The 14,771-nt window shown below is 37.9% G+C and overlaps 1 protein-coding gene across 4 annotated transcripts in view; it reads right to left on the bottom strand.

The window, feature by feature from the left end:
- Positions 1–14,771, bottom strand: part of TSPAN12 (tetraspanin 12) — a 47,618-nt gene that overhangs the window by 2,254 nt on the left and 30,593 nt on the right. For 2 of the 4 annotated variants that reach the window (XM_090137124.1, XM_031615299.2), the window contains exons 5-7: positions 13,040–13,114; positions 8,711–8,818; positions 4,893–5,036 (exon numbers count right to left, since the gene is read on the bottom strand). In XM_090137124.1, coding sequence (XP_089993250.1) covers positions 4,893–5,036; positions 8,711–8,818; positions 13,040–13,114 — 327 coding nt within the window. The remainder of the gene's footprint in view (positions 1–4,892; positions 5,037–8,710; positions 8,819–13,039; positions 13,115–14,771) is intronic. The other 2 variants (XM_031615307.2, XM_090137131.1) reach the window with 1 other exon arrangement.

Raw genomic sequence — 14,771 nt, 5'->3', positions numbered from 1 at the left:
GAAGGCCGGAGGATAGAAAAAAGGCACATCAAGTCACTGTGACCAGGAAGAAACAATGAAGCCAATATTGTAAAAACTGACAGAGAAATTTGCCAGTTCAAAATGAACTCATACACTGTAGAATATCCACAAGGATCATCAAGTCCAAATCCTAACACAAGACCACCCCAAATTCAACCCCTATGTCTGAGAGCACTGTCCAAATGCTTCTTGAACTCCAGCAGCTTGGTGCTGTGCACACTGCCCTGGGCAGCCTGTTCCAGTGCCCGATCATCCTCTGGTGAAGAACTTTTCCTAACCCCCAGCTGCCCTCCCCTGACACAGCTCCATGCCGTTCCCTCGGGCCCTGTCGCTGTCACACAGAGCAGAGCTCAGCGCTGCCCTCCGCTCCCTGTGAGGAGCTGCAGCCGCCATCAGGCCTCCCCTCAGCTCCTCTGCTCTGCGCTGAGCAAACCAACGGACTTCATACATCTTGCCCTCTAGACCCTTCCTCATCTTTGTAGCCCTCCTTTACACTATATCCTTCTCATATTGTGGTGCCTCAATTCTGCACCTGGTCCAGGAGGTGAGACCGCACAGCACAGAGCAGAGCAGGACAAGCCTCCCATCACCCAGTGGCCGTGCTGGGCCTGGCGCACTCCAGGATGCAGTTGACCCTTTTGGCTGCCAGAGAACACTGCGGCTCATGTTCAACTTGTTCAACTTGCTGCCAGCCAGATCCCATAGATCCCTCTCTGCAAGTCTGCTCTCCAGCTTCTTGTCCACCATTCTGTACATATATCCAAGGCTGCCCTGTCCCATGTACAGAATCTAGCGCTTGTTCTTGTTAAATTTCATGTGGTTTGATATTGCCCAGTCTTCTAATTTGTTAAGATCTCTCTGTCCTCAAGGGAATCAATGGCTCCTCCTAGTTTAGTGTCCTCTGCAAACTTATTATGTATATATTTCAGTCCTGCATCGAAGTTATTGATGAAAGCATTAAAGAGAACTGGCACAAAGATTGAGCCCTGGAGAACCCCACTAGAGAATGGCTGCCAGCCTGAGGTAACCCCTTTCATGTAACCCATTAAGCCCAACCCATCAGATGCCATCTATATACCTATCATATTACTATCTTCATATTACTAACTCTCCATGCTAATGTAGCAAGTACCAACACCCATCTTGCTCACTTCTTCCCACTGAGATTCTGCAGACATTTGAGCTTTAAAGTCACCATGCTTTGTTTTGTTAGAGTGGCTACAACTATCCACTCTGCAGAAACTCAAACAGGGAGCTCCAAAGATCTTACCATCTTCACAATCCATCGGGAAGATGGTCATACCCACCTCCTCTCCCTACTGCTGCTGGGCAGCTTCAAATCCAAAGCATACATATACTTACAGAATAATAATTATTTACACAGAAAATTCTGAAGAATAAAAATGAACTTTAAAGACAACAAATTGATGTTTCCAAGAAGCAGAAATTTAGAATAATCTCACTTTCACCGCTCAGCTCTTTTCAAACCATCAGTACACACTCCAGTTTGCTAATGGGGCCAATAATTACTGCACAAGGTTTTGAGAAGTCTCTTAAGCCCCTCAAAGTCAGCAACAACCCACAAAGACACTGGCTCTGAGGATTACTGAACAACAGTGCAAACAAGCTATGCTACTTGCTGATCAGAAAAGCTGGTGCCTTAAAAAGGATAAAAATCTGAAGAGTGAGCCCTTAGCTATTCTGGCCAATGGTAAGTCTTACAGGACTTCAGAGTACAGACATTAATGGAATACAGCCAGCAAGGGAAAAATCAGAGTAACAATTAATCATGATAATAGTCACGATAGGATAATGCTAAGGAGAGATTAGTCCCAGCAGAAGATTTCCTAGAACCAACACAACAATTCTGTGTTTATATCCATCTTATAGCTTTTCTGTGAAAAGAAAGCAATTGATCAAAGTGACAGAATCTGAAGACAGCATGTGATAATATTTTTCAATCACACTGACATTCCCAAAAGCCAGTTGTTTCAAATGCTGCAGTCATTAATTTATTTGATGAAAGGTCTGATTCTTGCCTGAAACACAAAATTCACATTGCAGTCAATAGATGTACTACATAATAATTGTACCTAAGATAAAGGATCTTAATGTCTTTATACTGTTCATCATATTTGATTGTTTTTTATTTCAATTAACACAGTTTAGACACAGAACAAGGAGAAAATTTGGATTCTTTGAAATCTATAAAGAAAAAGCTGTAGCAAAAGCTATGTGACTGATGAAGAACAAGATTCATCATGCTGGTGTCTTTTTTTTTTTCTTAGATAAAAGAGTGTTGTAGTTATGTTACTTTCCAAATTTGCTTTTAATTACAGAGAAACTGGCTGCATTTTAATACTTTGATAACTTTAAAGGATTAAGGTACAAGCTGGTCACAGTTTAAAAATGTTCAACCACAGCAATATTCAAATTCAGTTCATTTGTTGCCTAGAGGAAACATCCATTAACAAACAGCAGTAACATTAACGCTGGCATCTCCTGCAGAACAGACACATAACTGAGACAAATTATACTTAATCCAGATAAACTGTCTCCCTCCATTTAATGATGTTGTTACAGTTCTGCTCTAACACATGTTCAAAATCATCTTCAAAACTGAGAAATATCCAGTCACCCATTATCCTCACACGTGTGCATTGTATTTCTGCTTACACAACACATTCATAGTTGGTAGTCTGCAATTAAAGATTACATAAATATACTTTGTTAGGCAGAAGCAGAAGTCTGTCACTAAGCTCAAAGCTCTTGTTTACACCTCAAAAATACCATAAAATTTTGTAGTGAACATTCAGAGTGAATTCACAGTGAACATTCCTACAGAGCTACAGATTAAAGGCCTGATTCACATTTATTCTAAAGATCAATTGATATTTTCAGTGCTAAAATGGAAACAAAGCATGTTTTTATGATTTACTGAAACACCATAACACCAATAGAATAATGACCAGATCTTAAATAAGCCACTTCTAAGAGCATAAGAAAACATAAATCATCAATAGCCATATTCAACAGATCTGTTATATATTCAAATTTTGAGCAAACACAAAATTATGCTAGAAAAATGCAATTTCAAGTTTTTTTCTGAAGATATCAACTCCTACCAATTGTTTTATTTAAGCTACAGTTTCTTATCACAAAACTAGTACGCATCCTCTTGCCCTCAGACAAACTGAACCTTCTAGGCTACTCTCGTGCACTTTCCTCACAACTACTATCTAAGGTCCATTTCTTCTATGAATTACACAAAGAATCACAGAATCACAGAATGGCCAAGTTTCAAAGAGACCTCAAGGATTATGAATCTCCAACCCCCCTGCAACAGGCAGGGCCACCAACCTTCCCATTTAATGCTAGACCAGGCTGCCCAGGGCCCCATCCAATCTGGCCTTGAACATCTCCAAGGGATGGGGCATCCACAACCTCTCTGAGCAGCCTGTTCCAGCACCTCACCACTCTCAAAGAACTGAAAGGTGATGTTAATCAGAATAAAAGCAGTTTAAGAAGAGTAGCATTTTTTAAAAATACCTTTCAAAATCCATCAACAGAAACACAACTGTGGTCAAAAATACTCTCAGGCAGAACTAGAAGTAGGCCACCTTTCTTTCCTCAAGAATTTTACTTTAAAAGGACTTCAATTTAGACCACAAAGAGCTCAGAGACCCTGGCAGAAAATTATAGCACAGATGCAACAAAACAATTTTAGCCATCACAGGAAACAAAGCAAACTTTGTTTTCTCGAAATACTAAAAAGGACTCCATAATATTATCTTTCACTATTAATTTTCACACATCTCCTCAGATCCTGGTAACCGTTTGATTGCGATGAACTCGTCATTTTACTTCTACTGAATCTCTGATTCTCTTTCTGTAGGCATCTTTTTACTGTAGGACTTCATGTTTGGCAGTTTGGAACATACTGGATGATGTATAGAATAATCTCTTCCTCTTTCCTCACAGCTAGCATCTCTACTTTCCAAAACTGACCAAGAAAATTATTATATTATACATTCAAAAGTTGAACTATGTGGTCAGCAACTTCTTGGGAAAAATCATGAATGGTAACTTTGCCAGCATCAGAGAAGTCCATTTTCAAAGACTGGGCTTGTCCTACTATTAATCTCTTTATTCAGGTTTTCCAGGAAAAAATCAGCATGCTGTTCCAGGCGTGGTTTGAGCACTCATTCTCAATTTTACACCCATAAGAGCTGATTCGTGCATTGCCATTCATCTTCCATTCTCGAGTTAAAGAAAGAAAATGATCTCACAACATCTTTGGCACAGGAATTACTTAAGCTATACTGGTGGCACCCACAGAATAAGTGGAAGAGTGCTGGACTATTACCAAACTGCATGTTGATATGCCTGAGTCAGTCTGAACGTTTGCATTCAGTTTCTCTTCTCTCACTACCCAGAAGTTGGGCAGCTCATGAGATCGTAACTGTTTTATGAGAAAGTTAACCCATTAGGTCATATATTCTTGCAGTCTGGTAGGCACATAGATCATCTTCCTCCAGGTTTTATCATTACCAGAGTTTATTCACGAAACTAAAGAACTGACGTTTCCATTCACTACATTAAGGGTCTTGTAGCAGCGTTTTCTCTTAATACTGTCAGAGGAACTATCAGGTTTTTTTCTCTCATCTTACTCTAGATTTTTAAGAGAGTTTATTGAGTTTTCCTATACAAAAAGGATTAAGAAAGTACTGAGAAATATCCCCTGTATTTTCTGACAGAGCAGAATTTGTACAAATAAACAATTCTGCTGCACTGCATAAAGTAAGTTTGAAAAACAAGTGTATCAGAAGAATGCATAAAGCTTTCTGAAAAATCCTCATTTTAAATCTTACCTCCTGATAAAGGTCACTGAGATCCTCATGATGTGCCTGCTTAGAGCATCCTGGGAACTCTCTGACACAACAGGAGTCAGGTGGCCAGTCCATCTCTGTCATTTCCAGCCAGTCTGTGAAGTACACCACCCCACAACATTTAAACTGCAAAGGAAGGATTAGCCAAGATCAGCAATAATGATGCTACTTCTTCATAAAAGTAATTCATCAAGCAAGCTGAATAAATTCCCACTGAAATCTTTTGAAATATTTAAATAGTACCAAAATATGCACAAGAACTTTCTTGTGCATTCCTCTTCTGTACTTTGACAGAAAAATGGTGTGAAAGAAATATTGAAGTTACCATTGTGCATCTTAGAAACAGCCAGTGATACTGTTGTCCTTTACAACCTTACCATTCCCTATAAGGAAATTTCACAGAAATTGTCCTACTATGTTTTGCTATGTACATATGATGATTTCATGCCAAAGAATGACTGTAATGAACAATGACATCTGTGGCCAATGTACACTGTAAGAAAAGATTATTAAGGTTTCTGTAGTAAGGACAGTTCCTGCCAGGCTACAGCTATGGACATACCTGCTGAAAAACAGATGAGAAAAAACACACAGAAGATTTATCTGAAAACAGAAAAAAGATATAAAAAGGGGAGGGGGAAAAGGTACAGAAATTACAAATACTGAAAGGAAGAACAGAAGAGGGTATCACACTAAAATAAACACTGCAACAGAATCAAGCATAAAAGCAGGGACTCTGGCTGCAAAGCAGATGAGCCATAATTGGCTATAAAAAAACCACCAGGACTAACAACCTGTCATCTTCTCTGAAAAGCACACCAGGAGATTTAAAACAAAATGACTGGCCTACCACATTCCCAGCTGCATTCACATAAAAAATGTCTGAAGCAGCTGTATCAGATTGTTTTTTGGCATCAGATAGGGAGTTGATACAACTGAGAAAACGCCTTGCTGGAGCAACAAAATGGTGCTGTCTGTCTGAATGTCCTCCTCACCTCCTCTTTATTTGCACTTCGTCACCTGGTAATAACCCACACAATCAACATTTTCCCACCTCAGAGTCAGACTCCTGTATATTACTTCACTTCTCAGTCACAATCAGACAGATCAGTGCCCAGACACGACGCCTGCAAACCAGTCCTCTTATAAAACTCACTTCTTCCCTTTTCTGACTTTTACCACAGCTTCAATGTCTGTTTTATCAGTTCTTTAATCAGCCAAAATCCTCCCTGAATTCCAACACAGGACTTTTTAAATGAAAGCTCGGGCTTTGTCTCCAAATTGCAACTGTAAAGAGGACCTCCCTGAACACCCTCTTCTTATTCTTAAATCTCTTTTTTCCCCTGACAGTTCTTCCTTCCTGACTTGAAATAACCCCCTTCCTATCTTCCTTAGCATAGGTAAGACTCTGATATTAGACCAGTAAGGGAGGTGATGGTGGTGTGGGTGGAGAAATACAATTCTCATCTTTCTCAGATAGATGCAGAAGAAAAAAGACTATCAGAGCTGACTCTTTAGGAACTGAAAAAATTATAATGCTGACTAGAGAAGGGCCTCATGCAGTGTGATCATTCAAACATAAAATATATATCATGCTCACACATTCAGTACCTGAGTTATGAATGAACAAAACAAAAATTAGACTTCATCAGTTCATCAGAAGTGGTGGAAGAGCCTTTCCAGACCACTTCAGACTTTCTCAAAATCATTCCTCTTCTCACAGATGGAACAAAGGGAATTTAACTTTTAAAATCAGTTCTTCTCCCCCAAAAGAATTAAGGCACAGTTTCTTGGCAAAGAAGCAGAAGCTTTAATACTAACATTCACTTTAAAACCAGCTGTTATTATGACACTACAACAACCAGAAGCATAAAAAGCAGCTTTTTATTTAACAAACCTACACAGTTAAACCAAGATGCAGTACCCCAGGTACATAAACACCCTACTTGCATATGGAGGATTACTCTTTGACATAACACTTGAATAACCAGGGCAGGGGACAGGGGTAGAGATGTTAAACTCATGTAGTCCTCATTTTTTCTTTCAGGTTTTAGTATAAATATAGACTAACCAAATGCAGCCAGGAAATGTTTAAATAAACAGGAAATCTGTGCTACAATGATAGATTTCAACAATTCACTAAGGCAGCACAATGACAGGCATTTAAAGAGTTCTCTTCCTGCATGTGAGTTGAATTTGGAGTTAATGGCTTTCACCTCAGGAAATTTCATGTTTTTGCAACGTAATACTTTGTTCTTTAAAAATAGTTTTGAATTTTAGTAGGCTATCACGCTAACCAGTGAATAAACAAGGCAGCTTTTTGGTGTGGTTTGTTTTAACCCACCATTGGTCAAACAAAATAAAAATTCTGATCCCCTTCTCTAATCTCAGCCAAAGAGACAGTGTTGGCAGCTTTTAATAAAATTCCTTCCCCACTCAATTGTAGGTAGCCACATATCTTGGACGTGGCCACTCCATGAGAGGAAGCTAAAAGAGCATACAGGAAGACTGTTTAATATTACAATAGCATACTTTACCTGAAGAATTTCAACTCTATATACACCATATTCCCCCTGTACTCTGCACTGTTGAGGCCTCACCTCAGGTATTGAACACAGTTCAGTTTTGGGCCCCTCACTACAGGAAAGACGTTGAGGCCTTGGAGCATGTCCAGAGAAGGGCAATGAAACTGGTGAGGGGTCTGGAGCACAGATCTTACGAAGAGCGGCTGAGGGAGCTGGGATTGTTTAGTCTGGAGAAGAGGAGCTCAGGGGAGACCTCATTGCACTCTACAACTTCCTGAAGGGAGGTTGTGGTGAAGAGGGGTTTGGCCTCTTCTCCAGGCAACAAACAGGACTCGGGGAAATGGCCACAAGTTGTATCAGAGGAGGTTTAGGTTGGACATGAGGAAAAACTTTTTCTCTCAGAGAGTGGCCAGGCACTGGAATGGCTGCCCAGGGAGGTCATGGAGTCACCATCCCTGGCAGTGTTCAAGAGGCGCCTGGATGAGGATACGAGATATGGTTTAGTTTGTGGTAGCAATGGTAATGAGAAGACGGTTGGACTAGATGATCTTACAGGTCATTTCCAACCTTGTGATTCTATGATTCTATGATTCTGTGATATTCTTAATGTTTGCCATAATCCTAAAAGGTGTTGGTGTCCCAATATTACTGGAAAAAGAGAAGACAGTGCTAACAATTTAACTGAATTTAGCAACATTCTTATTTTTTGCATGTGCAAACAGAATATTAATACCTTTTAAGTATTATTTTTAATTAGGCCTCATGATTATGTATAGTAACTAGATATAGGCATTCTGACTCCTTTGACTTGTACTGCTAGATACTTTGATGATATTAAGAATTAAATGTGTGACTGAACAGAAATAAGCTATTTGGGTTGTCATGGCAGACCACTATTCCAGTACAATCAGTAGTCATTTTTAATTTTTTTTTCTTTTTTTGTGTGTGTGGCAAGTCTTTAAAATGTATTGACCTTAAACACGAGAAAACCTATAACCACTTACCTGCACTAGGTAAAGCTACAGCATCTCCTGTGAATAACACATATAATTTCTAAGAAAATGGGAAATCAAGTTGTAAAAGATACATAATAGAGCCTTTAGGGCCTACAAAAGTTCAGAAGCTGGATATCAAGAAATGAAAAAGATACTATCACTACACATGTTTTTATTCAACTTGCATTCATGTACTCACTTAAAAAAAAACCTTTTCCTTTGGCAGATAAATAACAATTACTAGGTGTGTATTCTGTTCACAAATTAACTGTCTTCTTACCTCCCTCTGAAAGAAATTCCAAGCGTGTGTCAGCCACTGGTACCTAGGTAGGCCATAGTTGGTCATCCTGGCTTTCAGAGTGATCATATCAGACCACTGTACTGGAGCCTGAAGCAAATAAAGAACAGAGATTGGCACAACAGAAAACTGATGAATGGCTCAACTGCGCTTCTGGCTCCAAATACAGAACTTACATCTATTCTGTGGTCTTTCAAGTGGAATGACCAAAATAACTTTGTATTTAAATAAAACAGGTAAATAAATGCTTCAATTTATGTAACACTGAATCTTTACAAGCCTTTATTGTAACAGCAGGAAACAGATATTTGTATCTTTTGCTGGTAGTATAGTATAGTATATGACAGAGAAGAAGTTGTGTTTCAGGGAGATTCAGAGATTTTGCATAAAGTCTGACTATATAATTTCCAGATGTTATCTGGCATAAAATTTGAACCAAGCTCCAACCCAGTCATCAGGGACGGAATTCATCTGCCCCAATTTAGTTACCTCTGTTATCATCTTAGTCAGTAGGAAGAAACAGGCAGCTGTCCAGCACAATTTATCTCAAGATAAATATTTTACTCTAGGCAGAAGAAGTATCCCTTGAAGTCTCAAATCCAATTCACTGTCTAAGGTAACAAACTCAGATTTAAATGTCTATCTTCTAAATATATGCAATTAATTTAGATGAATTCTACCCTCCGAACATTGCCAGCAGCTTTCAGGCTTTGACTGAAGTCCACCACCCAATGAGGGCCTGTGAAACTTTTCTTCTCACATGCCCTTGTAAATCTTTGCCTCTAAAAGATGAATTCTTAAAATGCTTTTTAAAATCTGACTACTTAGAAGCGAGGAGCTGGTGCTCTCTTCTCAGCTGGTGTTCCCCAACAAGCAATTTGTCAGAAACAAAGCAAATAAGTGCTCTGTCATTGGATATGCAGTGCAGATAAGACACAAGGTAAGAAACTGGCTTCTATTCAAGCACCATAAATTTTAGTTTGTGAGACTAAAATACAGAGCTGAAGACTTCACAGTGCTCTTCCAGGCATGCTGAGTAGTGCCTTGTTCCCATTAGCCATAGTAGTCATGGTGAGAGTAATCACAATTGCAATATGGGCTTTCATTTGGATGGCTGAGAAGCCAAGCTATTCTAGTGGCTATGACTGAGGTCTGCAGTTCAATTTGGAGCAGACAGTAACAGCAGTCTGTGAATAGCAGTAAATGCAACCTGAGGAGAAAAAAAAATCAGAATACTTCCCAAGAAGCCCAGACCTTGTTACGCCAGATGCTCTACAGAAATGCAGGAACACTCAGTGGCTGACAGACCCCATAAACCAAATAGGAGCATTTGAGAACTTTTAAATGCTACAATTTTGAATATGAATGTATTGAAAACAGGAGGTGTGAGCAAATGACTGTGTGGTACTTAGCCACCTGCCAGGTCAAATCACAACAATAACCCAGAAATTTAACACAATTCAATTTGCAGAATTTTTATTTCTTATGCTATAAAGCTTTGAACTCACAATTGTCCACATAAAAAAAAATAATACATTAGCAATACACTACTAAAAATACTTATGAAAAGAGTATCACAGAATATTTCCATTGCAAACATTTATACTGGTCACTATAATAAATAATTTGCTTTTTACTGGATGAATTTCTTTTTACACCGCAATGGAAATCAGTACTCTGCTTTCTTTGGATAGTATTTGATATCACTGCAATTAAGTTAATATTTGCTAGGCTATTCTATTATCTTATTTGAGTTGAATACAGTCCAAGATTACGCATGTAACACAAGGCGTTCAACTTCTTTATGAAAACAATGAGAAACGGGGAAAAAAAATCCAAAAGTGAGAGAAGAAAATTAAAAACAAAGCAATCTAAAACTCACTGCAGGAAGGCAATCTGAATTCTGAAACTATGGAGAGACACTGGAATCCATGTGTTTGACTGCTACCACAGTGTCAAAATGTCAAACTAGGGCCTTCAATGTATCTATTAAATAGTTTCCTGGCAGCTCATGTGTGCAGTACTGCATAATAATTCAGGATCTTGAGATTCATTTGTTTAACTGTACAGTTTGCTGTTTATTATTATTTTTCTAATGAGTATCAAGGCTTGACCAATGCCCACGTAAGCTGAGAACCCATACTGGCCTTTCAATTTTGTGGGTGGGAAAATCAGTCACAAGGCATGCTTCATGCTGAGAGCTATCATAAGTTGGAAGGAAAACTGTTTATATAAGAGCTCTTAGAGCAGACTTGACCACATGCCAAAGAAAGACCATTTTGGATAAGCAGATGTGGCTATGCCTCACTGACATTTTGACAACATCACACACCCACCTATACTAATGCTAACTGATTCTCTGAAATCCACAAGAGATTATTGAGACTTCATACTATGCTGAAATCAACATGACAGTAAGTCACTACCCTGGGATACAAGGGACTCTTCTTATCTCCGTGTAGTACAGCAATGTAAAAGAAAGCATGCTCCAGGGAAATTACATGAACAGGTATGAAAAAAATCACTGAGAAACCACTCCGCTGTGCTCTTCCAAACCACCAAATTTCTTCTGCACGTGAGCAGCAGGAAACCTGAGTCTGGCCCATCTCATTACACAAGAAGAACCAGTGTTACAATAAAGGAGAAGGAAAGATAATCAGATGGAAAGAGAAAACAGAGCACAAAGTTTCAGAGGGTAAAGGCATAAAAGGAAGGAAGAAGGGAAAAGGAAAAGCAATTTCTGAACTTTCTGTTCTGAATTTTCGGTTATATTTGCATGTTCAATGTTCATACTCTGTGTGGAGAGAGAGGAAGACCTGGAAAAGTATGGAATAACCGGGTTCACTGTGCCCCACTACCAAAGGTGAAAACACTGAGCTCAGTACTGCTTTCTTGGGGGAGAAGGGCTGAAGGAAAGGTTTTTCTGAAAGCAACATCACCTTATATATAAGCAGTGCCTTAACATATACAGTAAGACTAACTGGACTTTTATTAAAATGTTCTGGGTTGAGGTTTCAATAGTATAGCAGACAACTGAAAGCTTGGAGGCTACACTAAAACCCATAACTTTAGGTTTTCTGAACAGTAAAGGTACATATTGGTGCACTGATGGTTATGTCATTTCAGGCACCTTCTGCTGACCAGCTTTCTTTAAAAAGATGCTAGTTATAACAATCATCTTTAACAAAACTCTGGAGAGGGCAGCTGTACTCATAAGAAGCAGCATGCCTTCCATCTAGATTTTCAGTTTTAAACTACATCATTATGGGCTAACATTTAAAGTAAAGGGACTCAATCATAAAAAGTAAAAGCCTCAATCATTATTACATTAGAGCACTCTGTTAAGATCTGATAGCAAGGGAATGAATTCATATTTAAAATGCTGCCACATAACTTCAAACTTCAGATGTGACAGAAATTCCTTTGTGTAAGTACCAAGAATACTACCTCCCAACTTACTGCAATGTAATGCTACACACTGCTGAGAAGACTAGTCTGTCGGGCATATTTTGGGCAGCTCAGAGAAAAATACTCATTACTCTACTCATACAAATGTACAAAACGAATAGAAGAAAAAAAGATACAAAAACAGCCAGCATAATAACACTTCATTTCAGTTTTTGCTCAACACCTACCCATTTTCTTGCACGATGGTTACAAGTCTTCAGTTTGAAAACTAGGGACAGGTACAGCTATAAAAACTAGACACAGATGAAAACCTCTTCATGAGTTTACGGAAGTGTGTTTTATAGCTAAGACATGTTTAGCTTAAAACTGGCATTTATAGCTTGTGAGGGCAGTGCAAAAATTTCAGAAGGTATCAAGTCCTTTCTTGAACACATTGTCTATTTACAATATAGTACACTGCGCTACAACTCTTTAAAAACATGAAGAAATTTTTGGAACAAAAGACCTACAAATTCTCACATCCCCTTCTCAAAGTACCTATCTTTAAAACTGATGTTTATATCTAATCCTTAAAATTTCCACTGCTTCAATGACAACTCATCTAAGCAAAAGTGAACTAAAAAATACAGTTATTAAATAAATGAGGCTGCAGGATTTGGTTCTCAAATATGTAGCACATGTCAAGAAACCCAGGAAGGACCTTCTAGATAGATGTGCATTCCAAGAAGGATTCACTGTGTAAGAAAAAAACAAAACAAAACAAAACCAATCACATGAAAATAGAAATTTAGGTGGTCAGTAGAATGAAGAAAGATAAATACTACAGTAATTAGAAAACAGCTAGCTAATGGAAATCTTTTGTTTTCTTCCACTGAAAAAATGCAGCCTCCTTTTCTGACTCACCGTTATTTCCTGCTCATACGTCCAAACACCACAGGCCAGTTCAACACAGAATATTACAAGCAAGCTTCCAAAGTACTGCAGAAAACAGAATGGCCTCAGTTACTTTAGAAATTCAGGTTAACTTTGAAAAAAGACCTGAAAATATTAAAAACAAAAACAAACTCAAAACATCACTAATATTTCACATGATTGCAGAGATGAAATCTGAAAAATATTTTTTGAGATCAAAATACGTATTAAAGATTCATGACACAAACTTTCTAAACATTTAAATAATGTAATTTTTCTTACTGACTTAAACATGAAGCATATGCAATATTACCACGGGAAAACAAACTAATTTCCTTGTTGCTTAAAAGCATGCTGGCTAGCTGTCATGGCACACTACGCTGAAACAGTCACAAAGAGAACAGTCTTATTTCCTTACATATTACGTAAAAAACTTCATTTTTTTCAGTTTTACCTATTTAAGCACCATTCCTATTTGGCAAGTAGCCAAAAAGGAGGGAAATAAAATAAAAAAGATTGACAAGACAGAAAAAAAAGCTTCTTGAAACTATCTTCCTAATAAATTAACAAATTAACTTGAGATCAGGCATAAATGTGTGAACAGTTATTAACATGGATTGACATTTATTTGTCTATTCCAAGATCTAACCCCTGAACTATTTAAAAATAGAAAACATTTCTATAAATGAAGAAGCTGTACAGGTCTTATTAAAGACAGTTAAGAAAAGTGGAATAAGACTGACTTCTTACATAGTATTAAGAAAGCCCTTCTGAACTGAAGGGTGAATAGCATGGAAACAAAGACCTTTCCTAAGAGTAACTTGTCACACATCTTTCATTTAAAGGTCCCATTCACTTTCATCTCCAAGTTTTCTTCCATGTCACTGGACTGAGCTCCCACTTGTTCTTAGTACACAGGCATTGATTAGTCTTGGTTTTATTTGAAATTTAAATTAAAACAAAAAACAAACAAACAAAAAAAAAACCTATGATTTTAAATTTATCTGATGAGACTGAATGTTTACACTGTTTCTAATTTACACTTTTACTAGGTCTCTCTCTCCTCTATTATTTCGCTCAGAGCAGAGACAGAAGTGTAGAGACTTCAAACAGAGGGCTCTAGAAGTTCCAGTACCCCATGTTAGCTCCCTCATCATTATTTTGAGAGGTACAGACTTTGTACACGTACACCATAAAGCACCATCAGAATATAAAGCAGAATAGAATGTAATTTCTTTAGTAGGGTACATGTCATTTCATCATGGAATATATTTAGGAAGGCATAAAAAAAAAAACACAAATATTTACTGAGCTTAAATATTGTGGTTTTTTTTTTTTTTCCCCTATTAAAAGGTCGATATTCTGTATTACTTAAAATGGAGAACATAAATCCACAAGTGTTAGGATCTAACAATCATCTACTGGGATCTTTTTCTTTCACCCAGTTTGGAGCTATGCAATTCTGGAATAGTGTCCTGACTTTACTTCTACTTGCCAGTGAAGTCTAACTACCTGAATTATGTTGCTAGAAGCAAATAAATTGTACATGCAAAAATATTCATGTGAATTTTCAAAACAATCTTATATTCAAATCCTCCACCTGCAAAGGAGGTGGCATTGAAAGAAAAAATCCTGTTTTGCCAGGCTCTGCCACATTACTCTACTTTTTCATAGCTATCAGAACTGAATAACACAATCATCCATATTTACAAATCAACACTAT

This window comes from Phasianus colchicus, chromosome 1 (assembly GCF_987193195.1).
Source record: "Phasianus colchicus chromosome 1, bPhaCol1.hap1.1, whole genome shotgun sequence".
Taxonomy (NCBI): Eukaryota; Metazoa; Chordata; class Aves; order Galliformes; family Phasianidae; genus Phasianus; species Phasianus colchicus.
The sequence above is the reverse complement of the archived record's forward strand: the minus strand, read 5'-3'. Positions and strand labels throughout refer to the sequence as shown.